Below are 23,456 nucleotides of genomic sequence, written 5' to 3'. Positions count from 1 at the left end.
GAATCAGCGATGAAGAGGAGGTAACAGAAGGTAACAGAATCAGGAAGTCAGGTGTAAGCCAACACAGGATTAACTACAAAGACCCAGTCCTTGGATCTTCTCTGGTTTGCCCCTGGCCTAGAGGAACACACGGTATACATAAGCTCACTGTGTATGTCCAGTTTCAGCTGTCTACGTGCACTGCTCACCGCTTCAATTCTGCCATGTCTGAAAATACATCCATTTTTTCAGCACGTTCATGTTCAAGTCACTTGCTTAGAAGAAATACACTATTTTGGGGTTTCTGGCAATTCAGACTGCAGTAGTTATTTTTTTAAACCCCAGTAACTGAAAGCAAGTTTCTGCAGTTCTCTTTACTGCTGCGAAGAAATTCACACTGCATCTTGACAGCATATAAGATGACAAATGATGAGGAAAGAGCTTAATAAGGCAGGCAAATACCAAAGAGCAAGTCAATACAGCTTGAGAAAAACATTCTAAAAATTTGCTTAGAAAAGTTTAACTATGTATTTTTAAATCTGTGACTGCGCTTCTCAAAAAGCAAACCATTGGACAGTTTCTCACTGCACTGAAATGAATGGCCTGACTTGTACTGATGTCAAAGGGGCAAGATTCCATAGCACTTATCAAAAAGAGATGCTACATCAAATGATAAATAGTAATGTGTTTTTCAGGGTTGGCAGAGTATGTTCACAGCATGGGAAGGATAAAGACACAATACTAACATATATATCTTTCAGAGACAAGAACCAAATTGGTGCACATTCTGTAAGCTTTTCTTTGTTATATCCATTATCTAGCATTTTGAATAACGTCTATTTGGCCCCTCTTGAGGAAAAGAACTAACTTGAACTTTATTTCAAGAACAATGCAAGAGAACTAATGAAGCTTTCTTAACCAAAAGGAAGACAATGTAAAAGATGCCCTTACCTCTATTTTTGTGCTTTTATCCAATGTGAAAAGGAATTATGTGGTAAAAAGGGGTGTTAGAAGCAACTGGAGAAAAGATCCCTCTAGCAGAAGCTAGATGACAGCTGTATGGCTTTCCTTGAGCAAAATGTATACCAAAGTATAGGTATATCTCACAGCACGACTGGAGCTTCACACCACACTCAGCCCAGCAGGCAGCCTGTGTAAATCACTAATTTAAGGAACATAAATTACTGCAAAAGTGTTTTCAGGATATGGTGCAGGAAAGATGCAGGAGGGCCATAGGAGAGCCTAACATCTCATTGCTCCTCTGTTGTCTCAGACACAAGTTGAATCTTTCAGAAGCTCGGTGTAGAAACTTGCCCAGAGGTCCAACATCTGTGAAATATGTATTTCTTAATATTTAATTTATAGTTATCTTTTTCATACTGCCTTCATATATTCCACCCATAGACCTAGTCAGGTATTCTAGTCATCTGGAAGGACTGGAGTATTTTGATTTGAGCTTTAGCTACAGCTTTCACTTTCATCTAGATATGCTATTGATTTTGTTAGAAGATTGCACTTGGGAGCGATGAGAAACCAAAATCAAGAGTGGAGCGGACTTTTAAAAAAATTTACTTCTGACTATTGTCTGTCCTTAATTTTGAGAACTGTAACAAACTGCAAGTCTATGGAGGCAAACTTGACAGTTTTTTAATCATTTTTTTTTCATTTCGGAGTATAATTTTTTGTTGTTTCCAAAATTATCTCCTACAGACTACTGCAACAACAAACACGAGTTCATGCTGATCAGAATATCATCTCACTAGCTGATCTCATCTCACTGAGAGAAAGGGAGGGTTATAAAAAATGTTTAAAGAATAAACAGTACAAGTAGTGCCAAGTTTCGCTTGACTCATGCTATATGGAAGCTGAGGCCCAAATAGCCAATGTTCTTGTCTGCCAAAGGTCCATGTTCTCAAGTTCAAACACATTTTGCATTTGCCAATCATACTTCCAGTAATCACCAAGTTCGACTAACGAAGACATTTAATAACTCATATGACACCATATACTATATTTAGTTTTCTCTTTAAAATGTATTAGAAAACATTTTGTAAAAACCAAATTCTTTATAAACAAAACGTAAGCAGTATGGGTGTGTGTACCCAGATGTTGATGTGTGAGAGAGATTTTGGAAACTAAAGGCTCTAATTCATCTTTTCCGAAAGGCCGTAGATTTTACAAGGTCAGCCCAGGAACTTTCAAATAAAGAAGAAAACATGATCACACAGAAGGAACACACATCTGTTATACTGCAGTTCACGCTGTAATCCAAAAGCAACACAAGGAAAGCCATACAAACAACATAACAATTTTGGCGGTTCTGGTGAGATTTTAGATAACCAGGAAATTCTTGGTTAAGAGCAAATGAGAAAAAAAGAGCTATGAAAACTCAGCATATTCCAGCTCTATCCCTATTGGTTGCATTGTTCTGAAGAGGCTTCTGCAAAAAAAAGACAGAAACCTCTGACATTTCCGATCCTCCGTCTAGAGGAAAGCAAGACTCTGCCAGTCTTCCCTGTTCCAGTTCAGAGGCTGTGCAAGTGTACACTGGTGTTTTAAGACAGAACAGGGACGTACCAGGGGCCAGAAAATCCCTTTCCATAGGTTGTCTTAAACAGCGCAGAGCTGTGGGACAAAGGCGAGAGGAAGCGGCCTTGGGTGGCAGCCCATGGCTTGGGAAGGAGTCCAGGCCGCCGAGTGCCTGCAGCGCCCCAGCGCGAGGACGGCGGCGTGGGCAGGACACGGCTCCGATCGTTCTCATCTAGAAGGAATCCTGGAAAACGTAATCCCAGGATCTGCTGGGATTTGCAGACCTCCATAGAAAGGCGTATTTGGAAGGAGTGCAAGATAGAAGCAGCCTCCTTTCTAATAACTTAGGGAAGCCTGAAAGGAACTAGAGATGATGCTTATCTCTCCTGTAAGCAGGGAAAAAACCTCTCTGTTTCAGTTTCAATTGGAAAGCCAAGGAGGCAGCCAGTAACTCAAACACGGCAACACCTGGGATAGTTTTAAACTCTGTGAGCTGGTATGGTTTTTGTTTGGTTGTTGTTTGGTCGTTTTTCTAACTTACTAAAAGGTTTTTAGTTCCTCATTTGTTTAGACTTTGCCACTAGAGCTCTGAGAAGAAATCTCTCTTCAGAGAGAAGCTGTATTGTTTGTTTGTAAAATAAGTTGAAAGGCAAAGCCTACAGGGAAAATTTGCCTATAACATGCAGGAAAAGCAAATAAGTGTCGTAATGGATTCAAAGGTTAATGCAGAGTCAATGAGGAAATTAATTATGTTAATGAATACCCTCAGCTACCCAACCACTCCTTCATCCAAATCTAATGGCAGAGCTGCACCCCAGCTCTGGGTACATTCTCCAGAAGGATGAGACTCAGATACTGCAAACCAGCATGAGATGCAACACATGGGAACATTTGCAAGCTCTAAGTGTGTAATCCTGGACTAGTGCACCTATGCACAGTCATCTGCTTGGCTTCGACACTAATTCCTTGCAGAATGATGGACTTTAGTCAGGGGGAGCCCCTGCCGATCACCACCTACCTGCTACAGTGCACAGGACACAGAATTTTACTCTGCAATTGAAGGAAACCACCCTTTTCAAACATGTCAGTGTCACTGAACCCAATATGGTAAGGTTAAACTACAGATCAGCATGCAGGTGGAAGACTTACCCATTTCCCAACCCGTCTTTATAGCTGGATTTTCTCACACTAGCTCCTGAAAAGCTTACAAGCAGCTAAATTAACTTCCCAGAGCAGCTTAAATTCAGGCAACATTTCAGACTCCTTCATTTCTCAAGTGACTTCTCAACCTTCTTTTTCCCAATATGGGATTTAACAAACTCCTTCCAAAATGCCAGGTCACACCTGGTAAACAATTTTCTGTAACTGGCTTATTTCACAGCACCCCTCCTGCACTTCCCCACTACCTTCACGAACTACCTTGAGACTGTAAGGTGATGTAAAAAGGGTTTATGTAAATTAAAACAGCAATAAAAGGCTGCCAAGAAATTCTATAGTATGCTACCAACATAAAACCTCAAAGAACTTCCCATAACACCAAAGCTGAGGCTGAAAAAGCATCACAACTATAATAGTCACAAAACTGCATGTTGAGGTTGGAAAATTTCTTTCAGAACGAACTACTGACAGAATATATAGTTTGGGTATAACTGAAATTCTGTCATTTTTGATTTGACAAAACTTTTTCATGCTCACAAACAATCTAAAAGGTCCATCTGGCTACTTTAGCATGGCCGCACTGGGGGTATTCTGCCCTCTCCCAGCAGCTCTCCAGAACAACTTGGCCGTGGGGGGAATTTTAGTTTTCAAGCACCCGATGGACGAGTTCTCAGCTGTGGACTGTGATTCTGGCTAGACCACACCTCTCATAACGCAGTTTTTCCTCCTCTCAGGCTGACTGCTTTGGAGAAAGACATGTGCAACGGTGAAGTATAACAGGAAGAGGCAGTTCAGGTCTGAACTAACTCAGAATTAATTATTTTTTTGTCTCCATGAATGATATAAAGAGGGAAGACAACCTATGGATATATGAAAAACTGGTGAATAACAGCTCTGCAGAGTGCTACATGTCTATAGTAGTCATATATAGTAGTCATATATAGTAGTCATGTGTTTGGGTCTGTCAGATCTGAGACCTTGGAAAGCCCTACCTGTGCTGCATTTAAGAGTATATACAATATATCTTTGGTAAGCTCTATCATTCTGTCCAAAAAAGAGAGAAACAGAGACTGGCTAATTTTAGGTTGAACAGGAAAAAGGAGGAATAATTAATGCAAACTTCCAGTCAGGTCAACTAAGCTGCAGAATTTGCTGCCCTTTCTGGGGAAAACCTTTTTTGAATGCAAGAAGAATAAGGGACTGGGAGGGCTTTAAAATGAGTCCAAGGCCAGAGAACTGTACACAGAAATAAAGGGGCATTAACAAGTGATGTGTTCACATCTGAGTTTAATAGCACCATAAGTGGTATAAGTGTTACATCTAGACAGCCAGGTAGACCATGTGTAAAGGGATTATCATATACAGTGTATTTTCTCTGCCAGGCTTCCCTCCTCAAATTAACAGCACTGTGCGCCATGAAAGGTAGGTGGTGACCATCTCATCTTGCACGCGTGCTCATTTGCTCGGGATGGACAAAATGATCTGCGAGGAGATGTTGGACCCATGGATCCACGTAGACCACCGCATCCTGACAGCTCAGGTGCTCCCCGCTAAAAGAGAGTATTGACACAGGGGCAAGAAAAGCCACTAATACTACTGGGAGATTGCAGAGCATCCCCTGAGGTGAGGCTCTCAGGGGTCTTAACCTGATCAATTAATCCAAAATGAGATACTCACAAGATGTCTCCCCATATGGAAAACAGTGAAACAAAACAAGGAATAAAGAGCTCTTTAACATAGCAGTGGAAAGCATAACACGCTGAAGTCAGACAAGTTAGAAATTTGGCAAAGAATTAGCAGTGACAATGAATAATGACAGGAGCAAGCTGCTAAGGAAAACAGAAGATTGTTTATCTCTTCAGATCATGACCAAATGCCTTTCTGGAAGATAAACTCCAGTGAAACAAAAATTACTGGGCTTACTACAGGTGCAAGCGAAATGTTGTGGCCTGTGTTAAACAGAAGGTCAGACAAAATGATCTAATATTCTTTTCAGACCTTAAATTCCATGAACGTCTGGGTTTGTCTGCACGATATTTTGTCGGTAGGTGAGAACTCACTCTTTTTCTGAGTCTAGATGAATCCATGCCAACGATGAACCAGGAGCCATGTAGCTGTGGTTAGCACGGTGCACAATCCAACCTAATAATTTGCTCCTGGCTTGGAGCTGGCTGATGCCCGGCCAGCTCACAACGCAGAATAAAGTTACATCTGTCTGGAAAATACCACACAGGCACACCTGCCCCTACCCAGCAAGCCAGTCACCCTAGTGCACTTGTGCAGATACGGAGAGAGGAAGTATGTCTGTGACATGTCCTGGAACGTGGTGCAGGGATTTCAAGACAGCACCCACGGTGCTCATGCCAGAGTCAGTGGCATTGCAGTCCCCTCAGCCCCACCAAAAAAGCCTGACAGGGGCAAGACCCGTCAGAAGGCAGCCACAAGGCCTTCAGGACCAAGTCAGCATGTGGGCACAGGAGCTGTACCACACAGTGCCAGGGCACAGCCCGCCACGGTGATCACCCCTACCGCAGGGCACAAGGTCCTCTTGCTGCATGTGGTACGCCAAGGCAACCTGCATCATGGATTCTCTTCTGGAGCAAGAATGAGGGCTCAAGACGTGCTCACTGACAAGGCTGTAGCTTAAATGCTCCAAAAGGACAACCTGCATTCCCCTCCATCAAACTCAGCATCTGCTCGGTGACCTGTCTCTTTTTCTCTGCATGAACCGAACCAAAGCAATTCCAGCTGAAAAAGGAGGGATGTGGCCACGCTCTTTTCTGTGATCGGCATCTAAAGAGTAGAATAATGAACAAGGTGGTAAGAATGTGCATTGTATGTGCAAAGAAAGGTAAATAGGTGCATGGTGCTAATATAATTGCCACCACATGGTTTGCCTTTACAGAAGGTAGAGTGAGCAACACACTGAAAACCTTTGTTTCTCAGCACAGAGCTCTACACCAACAGGAGAAGCACAAAGCAGAAGGAATGTGGTCCTGAGGGAAGAGTGCTTTCCAAAAGGCCATATGCCACAGGACTGAATTAATGCTGTGAAGAAGTATTAAGTAAAAGTGCAAACCAAAAGTAAAATTCAGACGTTTACTCCACTTGTGACAATTTGACCCTACATGGCAGGTGCTAGAAGGAATTATTCTGGGAGAAAGCATTAACCACTTCTTCAGAAATGCAAATACAGAAAAATACTTTTGAAAGTATCAATATTTGTAAGAAGAAGCAGAAGACAAGTATACGTTATACACATAAATTATGAAAGACCAAGGTAAAGCAATAAATATAAGCTAACCTTTATAGAAAAAACTCCTTTGTAGCAGGGTGCACTTACTGAGACACAGTATTTTCCAGGAATGGCTCACCCCTCCTTTTTATAAGGCATCAGATCCTCATCTTACATGATTAGTTGATAATCTCGGCTTTTATTCAATAAAAACGGTTTTCCAGTCCTTCATGATGTGAAGAACTTAAAACAGAGGCCCTAAGGATGAAACTACCAAGGCAAAATTCCAAAACTTGTGTATTTTTGAGCCTCTGCTCTTTTAAATCCTGACCATTCATGAGCTAATGCTTGCAGCCTTACCCTCAAGACCACTGACACCTACCTGGTGAAGAGCCCAAAAATACTGGCACCAGCGCAGGATGCTCAGCGTTTACCCATACATTTCACGGAGCTTATGTAAAGAAATACTCAGTAAGAAAGACTGATGCATGAGCGGTACTAACATATGACTTATCCCATGGGATAGCTCCTCAGAGCATCCTGTGTCATTAGTTTCTGTGGATGGACAGTTCCTTGAAAGAATGATGCCCAGCTAAATGGGCAGAATACTTGGAAAGGGGTGCTGGGGGGTGGGATTTCAGCAGTAATGCAGCTACTGCGTATAAACAATAAAACATGGTAAACATTTTGAAAAGCCAATTACAAACCAGAAACATTTAGGATGATGACAATGCCCTTAAATTTAAGTTCTTCTGAAATCATAGGAGCTTTAAAGCTGAAAACGCTCCTTCTTCCCTCTCTGTTGTGCACCAGTATGATTCTCACAAACACATCACTTCAGTTGCTGTGCTAGGAACAAAAACAGGATGGATATTAGACATTGGAAACTCTCCATTTGCCTTTACCACAAGGGTTTTTTTTTTTTCCCATGGATCATAAGAAGGGCAGACGGGCATTCCCTTGAGGCAAACAGAGATGTTTTCAGAACATCATGCAACGGGAATACTCCCTGACAACATGTCTATAATAATATGTTCTAAGTACTGCTTTCTGTACTGCACCTTAGGCTATTTGGTGGCGGACTTATTTTGCATGCCCATTCATTTTCCCTGAACTTGTGTAGGGACCAGAGCAACTAAACACCAGCCTTTTAAAAGCAGGACATCAGCCACACAGATGCTCCCAACAAGTCAACAGGTCCATAAAATTTTCTGAAAAAGTATCTGTGTATCATCATTACCCAGTTTCTCAATCAGCAACGTGGAAAAGGTTGTGATGAAAGAAATGCACTTAGTCACAGAGTATCTGGTGAGCGGACAGATTCCAACCCACTCCTTGTCCCAGCATCTAGTTTCCTTACAGAGCCTCTGTGTGGCCAGAGTTCGATAAAGACATGAACAGTGAGACAGTGCCAAATGCCATCTGAGGCTTCCCTGTGGACAGACTTGCAAAAGGAAGGAAAGAAGATTCCGAGTTCATTTCAGTCCCACGAGGCTTCACTCAACACACAGCTCATGTCAGTGCCAGCCCAGGTGGTATTTCCCGAGGCACCAGCAACAAGTAAACATCCACCCCTGGCTTGAGGTGTGTGCAACACACCGCAGCTTGGGTCTCCCTGGGTAGCTCACCAGCTCCTTCCCCACACATCTAGTAGGACGTCATGTTTGGTAAGTTCTCTGCCATGAACACAGCAAGAGGAAGAAGTCTGTTGATTCTCTCATGCTCCCAGAGCAGCTGCCTTCTCTTTGCATGTCTGTGAATCCCAGCTGCAGTAGCCTTCCTCACTGAGAAAAATACAATTTTTCTGTGCTGCTGACGGTCCTTTCCATTTCACATCTGGAGACTGTTAGCCGTTTCCCAGGTGATCTGAGTTTTAGCAGCAAAAACACTCCCAACAAATTCTAGTAAAACTGATTTATTTGTATTAACTGGACACTGGATATCAAAATAATACTGTATGGGGGACTTTATTCTCCCTTCCTCTTCACACTGACATTTCACCTCGACCTGTCCTTTGAAATAAATACTAGGGAAACCTCATGTTTTAGTGGTTAGAAGTCCAGAACTGAAAAGGTCAAAAGCTGAAAATAATTTAAGCATGACATCCCCTCTGTTTAAGAGAGTTTAAGCACTTATGAGTGGCGGAAGTCTCAGCTAAAATTCAAAACTGATGCTCTGAGACTGCGACTTCCCATTGGATACCAACAGCTCACAGCAACCTCTGGGTTTCCAAAGTCATAATTTGCTGCCCTGGAAGGAATTGTATTAGCAGAAGCTGAACATATTGCTTCAAATCTTCAAGGGATAAAACACTGCAGGAGGGAAAAAGATACATATAAGTATACATACTTTTTGCAACTGCACTAAAGAAGAAACCAGATAAATAAAGCAGGTGAGAGAGTGGAGCTGGGAAAATGGTTTTAAGTTGGTAACATAGGAAAAATTACCCGAGTCACGGACAGTAAAATTTATTGCCTTTCCAGAAGGCGGCCAGAGATGAATTTATCAAAGCCTTATTTGGTGCAAACACACTTTCGCAGAAATATATTTATTAACATTTAATCTGCTCTTAGATAAAAGCAAGAAGGATAAGTTAAATGCTCTTCAAAAGTAAACTTAAGTAACTAAAGAAACCAAGCTATTATATATTTATTAAAAAACCACCAACACCGTGGAAAACAACAAATTTAATAGTTGAAGAATGCTTTCCACCTGTTCAAGCAGGAAAAACCCTCCTCCACGAGATCACCAATGTGCCTAAACGGTGCGGCAGAGAAATAATTGTCAGATCTGAGAATGTGAGAATGAAAGAGCTGGTGGTTTTTATCAGTCAAATACTTGCTCCCTTATCCTGTTTTTTTTTCAGTTTAATTCAGTTTTGAGCCCATCGCTTCAAATTTACCAGCTACCAGAAGCTCTTGCTGCCCCCAGTGCTGCATGGTGCTGCACGAGGCGGCAGATGACAAAACGCAGCCCAAGGCTGCAGCCTGAGGTTTGCTGCTGCTGTTGCTGCTGTCGCTGCGTCAGGGGAGCGCGCTTGCACTCAGGCTCTGCCAGCGAGGAAATCTCTTTTGGGGATTTATGTCGTGGATAAAGGTGCTGTAGTGCAGGACGCAAAAAGGCTACGCTTGGCTGGCTTGTATCTAATTTATGGATGGGTGTTTGTAGGTATGAAGTGTTAAGAGAGCGCTCCAGCTGTGCTGCGGCACAGCGAATAACTCTGCCCCAAGCCAGCACTGGCTCCTGGGGAAAGGGTTTACTGGCCAGCATTCATCATCAGGTACTTGGGAAAAGGTTTTATTTCTGCTACAAATCATGTCCAGCACCAAAACACTCTGTTTCACCCAGAAGAAACCCAAAAGTGTGCCTGTGCTCTCTGACAAAGAGGGAGTTTTGTTGTTGTTTTGTTTTCTGGTTTGGTTGGTTTTTTTTAAACTGAGACAAGTTGTACCCTTGAGGTAACAGAACCGAATCTCATTTTTGAAGAGTTTTGCATACCATTCTCACTGAAGAAAAGACATGAAAATCATAAGATGACGGTAAGAGTTCTGTACCGTAGGAAACAATCTTTGAAGATTTTGAAAACATCACAGCTGAGCCTCCCAGCTTGCAGGCCAATGCAGGAAAGCTGATGCAAGAGCTCTGGCAGGGAGAGACCGCTTGACAAATTCCTACTAATTGGTAATAAGGGCAGCTGAAGAGACTGGCCGCTGAAAGGAAAAATAAAGCTTGAAACCTCAGACTAACTTCTTCAGAAACACAACTACTTCTGAAGAGATTAGCAGAACCGTGTGCATGGATAGATATAGGCTAATGCCTATAAATAGCTCCAAGCTGGCAGCGCTACGGCACTAACAGAAGCCAGACTACGGTAACAGCCGGCTTCGCTATAGGAATTTTCATCCTAATGCCATCTTGCCTCTTGCTGTGGGAGACACACTGAAAACAGGTCTGGAGAGTATATTAAAACTCTATCATGCTTTCATCAAGGTTTCATAAGGTTACACCAGTAATATTGACATTTTATTTTAGAAATTCAGTTCAGTCTCTATGTAATACCTATAAAATTCCAAGATTTCACTGTTGATATGAAAATGCCAAAGACTGTGACCCTTAAATACAGATTTTATATTCAGTCCACTAAAGTGTCTCTACAATTGCACTAACAGCAGTAAGGAACCTTATACTGAACTAGTCCAGATAAATTAGCCAGATTAAAGAAGCAAACATCCTTTATTCCTTTCACTGCTGTTGTTAATCTGAGATATGTGATTTTATTCCTTCAGAATGACCACCACACCTCTCAATTAAAAAGAGTACATAAGCCTAAGTAAACTGCCTTTAATACTCTTGTAAAGTTTAATTCATCTGTTTGCAAAGTGATCAGAGATATCTGGAAAGAATAAGTACTATTTTATTTCCTTAGCAAAGGTTAGAATCTGGATGGGAATTCTGCTGCTAAAGAGACTGTTTTCCATGAACAAAACAAAACCACTAGGTTCGCAAGTACATCACATCTGCATTGAGTGCACTGAGTTATACAGATAAAAAGGGAGAGAGGAGTAAAATCATAGCACTTCCCTTCTGACACTGTGGGGTTGCTGGTACTTATGTTTGCTGCAAGAGTAAATGAGAATAATTTGCTATTCTAACATGTACTGACAGGAACTGCCTGCTCTGTGTCACCTGTGAGGGGACCAAGCAGGGACTAGTTCTATTTAAATGTTGTGCAGTAAAAACACTGTCAGAGACTTTTTGATGCCAAGGAATTTTACATATTCCTATTTATATTTTGAAACTGCAGTCACAATGCCACTGGAGTGTTCAGACTCGCCTTTCTCTGCCTAGCAATTTATAGGTGGGATCTTCCATGTACAAGCCAATTTGAAATAATATGCTTTCAGGTTCATTGCAAAATGTTCTTCCTTACACTGTAAAACTTACCAAGAGGCTGTTCAGTATTATATTACATGGTAATGGTATTTCCAGGAAAAAAAAAAAGAATTACACAGGAATAAGGCAATGAAAGTATGCAGGTAACCATGGCTACTGTTGTGAACTAAATAACATTTTTATACAGCTGTGAATATTTGTGTTACTGCCAGTTAAGCTGTAGAGTTCAGATCTGAGACAGGGCTGGTAAACACTGAATTCTTGCCTGAAGAAGGGTACTTCCCAAAGCAGACGGAGGCCTCTACATTGCGCCGCTGAGCATTCTGGTGTAATTTTTTATCTAGTAAGCACACATCTCCTTATTACCTCAGTCAAAATAATCAAAGTACAACTCTTCATGGCCATTACTTATGATTTACTGTCAATGAGACACCTTTGCCAAGCTATTTTCTGTCTTAAAGATAGTTTTATTTCATCTTGCCATACATCTGCAATCGCAGCTCTATAAAGGCTTTTGAAATAGCTCTGGCTCCAGAAAAGGGACTTTTGAAAGATCTCAAAAAAATATGTAAGCAAAATTGTCAGCTTTCCTCGATTTTCACCAATGGTAACACCCCCCTCTTTGGTCCCAACAGCATTTCTGGATAACAAAAGAAAAACCAGTTCGAAATGACAGGGCAGATGAGAGGGACCTTTTTTCCTTTGACATCTTTTTGATTTCCAAGTTCATCCTTCTTAAATCATCCTTCTGTTTACAAGTCAGAGTCTCTCTCTCAAATCAATCATCATCAGAGAAGGAATGGAAACCTAAGGGATTTTTCTCCTTATGGAGAAAAGGTACGCCCAAAATCAAATTATTTGGAGTAACTTGACAGTAGTTGCTATACTAAAAGAAAACATAAACACGAAAGCAGTTAATGAGATGAACCTGTGCTTCCAGTAACATAAACAAAACGAAAATAATGAAACGCCTATTGTAACTAAGTGAAGCAGGACTTAGAGCAACATCTTTCTATTCAAAAATTGAGTCACTTCTTCCTTCCAGTAGAACATAAGTTTGAAACCCAAGTGCGTGCTCGTTCAGTTGCTATGAATTTGCCTTCTTTGCCTGGTTTGGAGACAGAGGATCATTTCTTAATAAAAGCACTGGCTAATGAAGCAAACACAGATTCACTTCGCAGTTCAATCTTTAACAAACTGCCTGCAGCCTCAGGCAAATCAGAAATTCCGTGCTCAGTTTCTCCTCTATAACATGGGGAAAATAGCAACTCTTCTCTGCCAGTCTTTACCCGTCCTGTTAATTTAGGCTGAAAGAAACTGGAGAACTAAACATTTGTTATCTGTATCAACAATGCTTAGCTTAAATAAAATTATCAGAGATGTTCTTTAAAATGCTACTAGGTACCAATACTGTTATTAATACACAAATAACCAACCTACTATATTTATATCCTACTATCCTACCAAACTGATGCCATGGAGAATAAAACTGTGGCAGGCACAGTAGCGTAGCGCTCAGGCAGACAACTGTGAGATTTAAAGACCCACAAACTCTAGGGACATCGGAGGCAATGAGGGTACCAAGCTGGGCGCTCCTTGGACTTCTGCACACACTGACAACGGCAAAATGAAAATCGCTCTACAAACAGTGATCCTGCACAGCGGTCACAGGAAACCAAACGAAGCTGAATTTCTGCACGTTGGTTTGGGATAAATGAAGGGTCACGTTTTCAATATACACTGGGTACTTTAAACTTCCCTTTCAAGCTTTTTCTCAGTGATGTACAGTACACACAATTATCACCTCCATGTTCTATGGCTCTCTCCAGCTGACTACTATTATCACCTCTTTATTTCAGTATTTAGTTTCCTCTACTGAGCTTGCTGTCTTCTTCTCCTTAACAACCACTAAGGCTATCACTTTTTCTCTTAGCTTCTGACATGTGCACGTATTTCTCCTTCATATTGCCTCTTATTTTTTGTCTTTCATTCCTCTGCTTCAGGAGCAAAGACCAAAATATCATCCACCTTAGCCCCTATCTAAGAATACATATTCACTTCCTAAAATGATTTGCAGCTGTACTCATTTTTAAACAACCTGCAGCTAATACAAATTTGTCTGTTAATGTAAACATCAGTAAATCTGTGTATTGGTAAAAAGATACATTTAATGGATTTTTCCTTTACAGAAAATGACAAATTCCCAATTCTTTGTTTAAAAAAGCGCCTTCAAATACGAAGTTCAGTAGACTGACATACATATTTCATCTTTCCCATAAATAGTTAATAAACAAATCTATATTACATATTGTATTTACAAAAGAAGCCACAAAAATGTGCATGGCAGTGACTCAGCAAGTTGGAATTCTGCATATAGAGTTTATGGAAAGCTCAAAATAACAATAAAAAGCTAAAAGCCCCACGATACAAATAAAAATTGCTTCATGTGGGAAACAAACTTAAGGATGTGATTCGAATATTACAGCCATTTTTTCAATAAAGAAGAATTTCCTTTCTAAGTATATTTGAGGTTTCTATAGCATGCAGCATGTCCGCCTATTTTTTGAGATACTGGTAGCACTAGATTTGGTATATAACCATAGGTATTGTTATTTGAAGCAGAGCTCACTTCTGTTCTGCAGAAGAATGGACAACAATACCAACTCTAAGTCTTCGCATCCACAAACCTCAAAGTAATTTGCAAAAGGCAATTTGCCCCTTCATTGTGACGGAACAGGCACATAAAATTGCTGCCCTGCCTGGTTCACTCCACCACCAGAAGCAGGCACCGTGTTGTAAAGCCAGTAACAGTCAGCGCTGTTTTTCTGACCATCATTACAAAGCCCCAGGAAATGCAGACATTAGGTAATTAAGACTTAAAAAAATGCTTTCAGTCAAACACTACATAATTTCTCTCAGATTATTCAGCAAAACAGTGGCAGAACTAGGAATAAAATCGGAATTTAAAAACAGAGTTTGAACTACTTCTCCATGGTCAGAGCTTTTCCTGCTCAGATAACTGTGGTGTCAGATGGAGGACCAACATCACCTTAGTCATCCTGACAGTGTCTCTGAGAGAAACAGAACAGAACAGAAACAGCTCTGAAAGGTGATGGCTTTTCCTGAGTAGGGCACCAAGCTGGGACTTTGGTGCTTTAGGGTAATGTCCAAAGGTAGAAGGGATAACTGCAGACCTGCATGACTAACAGCAATGGCTTACACATCTGTCAAAAACATCCTTCATGCTACATCCTGAATTTGAGTCTCTTGTATTTGAAGAAGTACTAAAAATGTACACTGTTTTTACTTATTTGTATTGTATCTATGTGGGAAAGTAAAAATATGAGGATTAAACTTAACAGCAGGGCAGACATCAGGTTATGTCAAAGCTCACAGCCCACCATAAGCAAAAGTAATTCCCAAGGTCCTTCCAAAATCCCTGATTTCTACTGATCACCATGTATAAAACATTAGTTCTGTGGCACTATTTCAACATACTAATCATCTGAATATGAAAAGATTTCTGCAGAAATGATGTTTGTTTCCAAATACAAAGACATGTAAAAAGACAGCAATTAACAATGAAAAGTTACTTCTAAAAAGTGGTAATTTGTTACAAAAACAGTGTCAAAATATTTCTTTTTATTAGTGTTCCTGTAGCGACAATGATCTCAGGATTCAGGGAGAAGTAATATTTTTTTATTCCACTAACTTCAAGGGCTGGAAAAAGCATATAAGCTTTTGGGCTCAGACTCGCTTCACCAGGTCTGCTGATTCTTCTGGTATTGTGTCCATGTGAAATAACCCACTTTCCAACAATGATAAATAGGTAAAAATCTGGTCACTGAGTTACTGCATGTGTCTTCAATTGAAGGAAAAGCTGTCTGCCAAACTTCAACCAAGTAGATCGTAGGTCTGCGAAAAAAAGAACCTAAAAGGATGGAATCCAGTTGCTATAGCTGCAGATTAAACAAATAAATGAGATACCATGGAATGCTGCAAAATATTTGTGGTGTGATTAAGCCATGTTTGCCACGTGTGTGAATACTAATAGCACAGTTTAGTAAAGTGGGTACAATATAGCACAACCCCACTTTTATCATATGTACCTTCTAATTCTTATCTGAGTAACTGCTAATGAATGGTAACCAGTGTGTCCAAGGATACATAACACTGCATTTTCTGTAAGCATAAGGCAAAGCGTAGTCCTTTAAATACGTATAGACAATAAATGCATATTAAACTACTGTACCTTAAAAAAAATAAATTGAATCCTACCCTGTGTTTGCAGGGCCTGCTGAAAAGACAAAGCTTTTTGTAGAGATCAGCTCCAGGATGGCTTGCATATGAGGTGCTTTAGAGCACACAGCCTGTAGCTGGCAGCTGACATATTAAACCTTCTTAAACATAAGCAGTCCTCTCCCCATATATTTTTTTTTTCCAGTGAAACATTCTCTTTTCTTGATTAAAAAACACTGTTTGAACATAGTCATCATTAATCATAATAATATGTGTTACTTACTGTTTCATTCCACTATCTGCCTATGTTCTCTGGAAAAAGAAAAAGGCAAGAAAAAACTGAAATCTATTACAACGAAAGATAAAATGTGTCTGAATCTGAGAGAGAAGTTAATATGCAATGCAACTCACACTTTACAGCTGATATGAAAAAATAAGGCACATTGAACAGGCTTGTTTTCAACAGCAGGACTGAGGTTTTGGTTGTCAAACAGTTGAGATAATGTACAGCACTGTCAATAAAAATATAGACAGAGATGCGAAGACACTAATGCTACTCTACAGATATCGCACAGATACAATTTACATGAACACAGGCCTTGTACTGTTCCATAGTCACAGGTGGTTTTAATCCTAAACATTTTACAAGCATTTGAAGCTCCTGGCATGTCACCATGCAAATATGACTTCATTACCCTGTGCACCTACATCCAACAGCAACAGAAGCAATTCTCTCACAGCAGCATCAATAAGCTATCTCCTTGCTCTTGACTCCTCTAATTAATACATCTCAAGGAAGTAAGTGATGGAAAGATATGGTAGGAAAATATACTCTTCATTTCCTCTTTTCCTAATTTCCTTGCTTCCTCAATTTTCTCCTACCCCAGGCCCTCTTTATCACTTTGAGTTTATGTGGCTCCTTTCTTATTCACTTGCCTCATCTGTTTTAGCTGTTTTCTTTTTTTTTTATTTTATGTAGGAGCTGGGACAGCATCAGCTGACTTCTTGATTTGTCTCTTTCCTCTTGCCTGTCATTTCTTCTCATCCACCTATCTTTCCCTAACCTCTTTTTTCGTGTTGACTCCCCTCCTTTGGTAGTCGCTGCTGTGACTCTGTGTTGACACTACATCCTCTCATCCTCTGTGCTAAGAGACCGAGTTACGTGACCTTGTCAACAAAAGGCGGCAAAATTTCAGAAAAATATCTCATCTGGGGATTTCAGCTCTCAGACTCTTCATTTGCAGTGCTCACGTCTGGAATAAGGCTCACATGTTCAGCTGTTAGTAAGCACTCAAAGATATTTTACAAAAGGTCCCTCATTGCTACGCGTTGGGCTGTGTGTGTGTTTTCTCTGGGTTACTGGAAACAGCAACTCATCGGAAATGTTCAGCACCTGTGTTCAGTTAGGAAGCTGTCTTCACCTTGCTCTGATGAGTCTCCTCCAGCAGATACGTAACGTTGTGAAGGCCAGCTTCCAACTTCACAAAAACTGCTGTGCTGTTACTGGATTATGTTAAGGGGTTTTCTGAATGCTCCCAAAGGACACCACTCAGATAATTCCATCTTCTTTACCCAGCAGCCTCTCTCTCAGTTTTCAGGTGCTGTGCTATCACAGGTTTTGACACACTACCAGTTTTCAAGCCCTTCACATAAGTAACAGAACATAAAAAAAATCTTTTAAGCTGCTGCTGTTTTCCTCCCTAGAGCGGGGAGATAATTGATACTACTGTATTCACGCTCCAGCGGCAGAACTAGTTAATGAGGAAAGACACCAGACAGAGCCACGTAACTGCAGCATGAACTTGCAAGAAGCGTACAAATCCAACAACATTATTTTCAGGGGTTTTGCAAATATTTTGGGTCCCCAGGTGACCAACTTGAATTTCTATTCTCTCCATCATACAGATGTTTAAATAATGGCCATCTAGTAGTAGGTATTTTGTTGAAAGTTAAGTTTACAATTAAATTACAATTTTTCCCTGATGTTTATCAGAAAACTTTGCAACTTATGTTAACAAGTGGGAACTTCTTCCTGGAGAACTGAAGATCTTACTCACCCCTAACGTACAAAAATATTATAGCTTAAGAAGAGCACTTCAACTGGAATATCCTTGATAGCCTTAAATTGGATTTAGAAACAAATCTAGGAAAAGGGTAAGCATCTTCTAGACATAAGCACGAAGCATTATTAAGGTGCAGTGCACAAGCAAAAATAGCCCATACACAAGACGTTGCTGTATTGGGAAAGCATCCTCAAGAAGTGTAACGCACTGCTTCAAATGAGTCATTTCTGAAAAGGATTTTTAAGGCAACACACTAGATGGAAACACTTCGCTGAGAGGAAGGACATCTCCTGATTTGTACATCAGAGTGAGCACTATGCAGCACCTGACCCAACTAATGATGGAGAGACACATTTGTCAAAAAACTCACCAGTTTTCGACCTTCCAACCTTTAATAGGTCAGGATACTACGAATTTTGATCTTTGCATGGCTCTTCTTTTCCTCTACTTGTCGAATCATCAAGGAAAAAACCTACCACCAGAAAAACAGAGGAACAAGCAGGCCAAGGCCAACAGACCTAAACCAAGGCTGCCAGGAAGAACAACAATTGGAGAGACGGTCGGAAGGACTCTGTACCACCCTGTACCAGGCTCAGGCAGGCTGAGCCTTTCAGCTGAGCGACCAGCAATAAGAGAGCCAAGCTGTGAAATATGTAGAGATGTATCATTTGGAGAGGCTCCTTCCTCTCTGTAACTTGTCTGTGTCTGCAGTTCATCCCAGTTTTTGTGCATTCTCTTGAACACAAGGACAAAGGGTATGTCTTTCTAGGAGCATCTTTGTTTCCCAAAAGCAGCATAAAAAGAACAGAGTACAAAACTGGAAGAGCTCATATAGATTGTAGTGGTACAGGACGCATAAAATAATAAGTTTTCCAACTCTGCAGAGGCGGAGCATATTCCCCTTAATCCTTCCCTGACCTCTCCTCTGGAGTTTTCGTATCAAGACAATTCTTTGTTTCTGCCCTCCAAAGCCATTAAACTCCTCAGTAAGTGATTTCTATCTCACTCTTTTACTTTCCTTGCCCCAAACAAAAGATGATTCACATTTTTAAAAAGAATTCAGGACACTGTCTGTGCAAAACAAAGAAGGACTCTCGCTGAAATGGTATGCTAGCTTGGACAGATACTGCATGCAGTCCTGCCATGTAACCTGGCTCAAAATCAGCAATGCTCCAGCTTAAATGAATTCAGTCTACAGATCTGTTTATGTGGGCATCTGTTAGAATAGGGGTAACCTCTAGTTTTATAGTCTGTGCTAATACTGAAGAGAGTGTCATTTCTGGAAACAAATGTTATCCACACATCATCCTGTCCAGTCCCAACACAAAAAGGTGCATTGAATGAGCTGCTAAAAATCCTGTTATTGAGACACAGTAGCTTTAAACACCAAAGGTTAGTCTTTAATTAAAAATTCCTAACACTGATAGAGATCAGACAGATAGCCATCAGAAAATGGGAAATAATATTTCACATGGAAAATACGCCCGTGGAATTAAAAAGCTGATATGGATCCAAAATGCAGGACAGTCTCAAGAATACAAATGACATCTTTGATGGAAGGGTCCAGTAATTTGGCAACTAAAATTGCAGCCAGCAAAGATGAATTCACCTCCATAACTAATAAATACAGGAAGTGAACTTGTCACTTCATAAATAGACCAAGGCTGAGATATAGTCCTATTCTCCAACAGCTCTCTTTAGACAGGTAGTTATTTCTACTGACAGAAGCTGAACCTCAGCTACTCAGATGTGCTCCTTCACACAATAACCAGAGATGAAATCCTTGTCCTGCTGAAATCAACAGCTACCCTGCCATTGATTTCCCACGATCATTTCTCAAGTCATAGCGATAACATTGGCTATGGATGAACTGACTGACTGAGACGATGAAATCTATCACTTATATGGCACAGTACAACTCTATTAGTGATGCCTTACACAGGTGGATAAATCTGTACGTATGAGATACCATCTGGTACCACAAGGCACCACTCACTAGAAAGATTTTTCTGTAGACAGGAATTGTATTTTCAATTATTACAGTATATATAAAATAGAAATAGAGTTCTTGACACTATATACAAAATTGTTTGAGGCTTTTATCTTTGTGCACAATGATGAGACTCTGTTTCTACAAAACTTTATAAACAATATTAAGACTGAATTGGTAATAGGATTGCATGGCTCTGAGGTTCACTCCCTTATGCTTTTCACTTCTAGAGAGGAATTTTTTTATAATTAGGAATTTTCCGGATGTTAGAAAAGTGTTGCTATGAAGGACTGATATCTCTGAGCACTAGTAAGATGTTATTATGTATTCAGGAAAACATTTTTTTTAACTATAGACAACGTTGTAACTGCAGAGAAGGGAAGGGAAGGGGAGAAGAAGAAAAATAGGGACGAGAACTAATTATTGTAACCTAACAATGCAGAAGATGCTGCTGCCCAAACCACTTCTGCTTGGGCTAATGCACTGAACTGGGCCAGCCCTTCAAACGATTTCTTCATACAGTCTTCAAGATAGTCACCTTAGAGTGCTTCTAAAGTCCGAATACACTCCAATATTTTTATATGTGCCCATATTATTACTGGAAATATGACTGCTCTAATTACAGACACATTTCATGAGTTTTCTTTCCTTTTCTACATGTGGATTTTGCAGGTTGATGTTGACAGCTGAGCAAGTTGTTACAGCTGACCATAATACATCTGTCAGAAACTTTTGAAAATATGGCTTTGCAGTTAAAGTACAGAATCTTTTTTACTGTGGAAAACATATGGTTTTATATTTTCCACTTTTTGCAGCTTTTTTTTTTGCGTGATAAATACATGTTTAAGGAAACTGCTGTGAAAAAAAATGGACAGAGTGTTGGCAGGTGAAGGAACATTTGAGCTCAGATCCTTAGGGCTGCACCAGGCACCGTGGGGGGAGTTGATGGAGAAGAAGGACCTGCCAGCAATGCTGCAGTAGCAAAAGGACCCACCTCTCACTGACACATTGCACTCTGCCAAGGGTGATGAATCTCTTGTGTGTGTTTTGTCGTTCAAGGTTAGGCTCCAGCACAGCTACCCTTGTGTTCAGAAAAATTATCACTGAATGTGCACAGTTGCTGTCAAAACATGCAGGAAAAGATAGGAATAAATATTTATTCCAGTAAAAAACAATAGCCAGGGATCGTGACTTTTCTAAAACTGTATTGCCAGAGGTCCTACCCTTTCACCAAGGGGACCTCTATCACATTCTCTGAAATCTGACATGCCAAAATTGTAACTGCTAATAAGCGAGGTGCTAGCATGCTCAGAGTAGTTTAAGAACCCCTTCAAATTATGATGGGCAATGCATCAGAATTAATTAGTATGAAAGCTGGTGAGGATAAAATGATGGCTAAAACATCAGAAAGAATTAGACTGAAAGGTAATGAAAAGCCCAACAGCCATAAACTTTCTCTGTGACAAAGCTAAAGGAACACTTGGATAAATGGAGACTGACACACAAACACTTCTTTTACATAAGACTTTCAAAATGCCTTCTACAATATTTCAGGTTCAAAAAAGAAGTCTAAGATGCTCTCATGCAATTCATTTTGGCAAACTCTATTATGTCCAAAAACCTCAAACAAAATCCCTCTTCAAGTATATCAGTAAGTATACATTTCTACAGAGCAAGACAAGCTTGAACTGCCTTTTAGTTATGGCACAGAGGAGACTTGGGGAATACACACTGCTTCACAATGTAATTTCGTGAAAAACACTATACGTTAGGCACTTTCTGTACGTAGAATGTCACCTGGAAGAAACGTCATCAGAGCTGGCACTGATGTAGTGTGGGAAAAGCAATCAATGAATGTATGGCTTGGCAGTGTCGGCAAGCGTTCAGTTTGTAACCTCAAAACTCAAGGGAGGACCGTCTGAACAAACGCAGCAGGAGTCATCAGACTCATTCCTCAGCACATAACAGCACACTGTTCCCTTCAAAATGTCGTAAAACGGTATAGTATCTAGCAAAAAGTGAAGCTCCTCTTGTTAGTAGTAACTCTCACACTGGTTCTTTAACACACAATTTAGGGAATAAATAAACAGCAGTGCCATCTGCCCCACCCCACAAAGGACCAATTTATCAAGCCCAGCAATAGTGGAGTAATCTTGATCTGCTGTGGTGTTCACACCCTGAAGGATGATGAACAGCAGTGCTAAAGTTTGCCAAGCCTTGATATGGAAAACAAAGGAATAATGAAACATTTTGCACAAACGCACCTAAGGAAGCAAACATGACACTTTTTAGCTCCATATGCTGCATAAACAGTAGTAAGTACCTGACAGTGAAGTGCGGCTTTATCTTTCTCTTAGCACTTAAACATATAGTTGAGAGAAAAATGTCCAACTTGACATAGCGGAGAAGGATTAAAAGGTCAGACTTCATCTCAAGAAACTACTTTGATGATTACTGATGCAGCAATTTTGAAACTGTGTTGATGCATATAGGTCCACATTATTAAAAACCACTCAGATGCAGGTTCTGCTACACAAGCTTAGTGTACTTGAGAAGTAACTATTTATTTTTTTTTTTCTAAAACCACACAAGTCCAAAAAGCATAGTGAGATTTTTTTGAACAAGCATTTTAACCAAAACATTTTCATCATAAATTATACTTTTGTAGAATGGTAAAGTATCATTCAAATAAGTGTTTCTGTCATTTTAGAACAAAATTTGTCAAAGTCAGAACTTCTGGTTTGTGGAAGAGCCTCTTTGGATTAAAACTTGTCATGACCAGGGTGACATTGCTCTGGGTAAGGTACCTTGTCACAGGAGGGAGCTGATCCCCACAACCAGCCTGGGACGTAGGAGGCACAAGTTCAAATCTCCACTGTTTCAACCTAATAGGGATTCTAATATGACTCAAGGAAGGAAAGATGTTACTCCTGCTTGCAAACCAAGTTCCTTAATCACTTCTGAGGGGACCCGTTCTAAGTGTCTGCATGGTCATGTAGAGGGAAAACTTTTGATTATGCAAGGAAGCGTTTGCATAACTTTACTCACCATTCCATGATTTAGCCACGCTGGTATAAAATTATCGAGCACCTTTGGGTAAACCAGCTCCCTGTCATAGATATAGATGCTCCAAAACATTGTCACAACAAACTAGAAAGAAAAAAAGAAAATATAAGACATTTTAAAATAAATGCTTCTGAACAATTATCTACACATTTTAGATAGCAAAATAGGGCATTTAGTAAATGATCTATGACAGACATCAACATTATTGTTCTTTGACCCAATCCTGCTTTAATCAACAGTGTGAACCTGGATTATTCTTTGTATTGACAGGAGTTTTAACTTTTCTTCTTCTTTCTCTATTTTT

The 23,456-nt window shown here is 40.3% G+C and overlaps 1 protein-coding gene across 2 annotated transcripts in view; it reads right to left on the bottom strand.

The window, feature by feature from the left end:
• Window positions 1–23,456, bottom strand: part of AIG1 (androgen induced 1) — a 120,586-nt gene that overhangs the window by 54,128 nt on the left and 43,002 nt on the right. For both annotated transcript variants that reach the window (XM_005507681.3, XM_065057254.1), the window contains exon 3: window positions 23,135–23,236. In XM_005507681.3, the coding sequence (XP_005507738.1) occupies window positions 23,135–23,236 (102 nt within the window). The remainder of the gene's footprint in view (window positions 1–23,134; window positions 23,237–23,456) is intronic.

Source organism: Columba livia, chromosome 3, assembly GCF_036013475.1.
Source record: "Columba livia isolate bColLiv1 breed racing homer chromosome 3, bColLiv1.pat.W.v2, whole genome shotgun sequence".
NCBI lineage: Eukaryota > Metazoa > Chordata > Aves > Columbiformes > Columbidae > Columba > Columba livia.
This window is presented reverse-complemented; position numbering and strand designations above follow the sequence as displayed.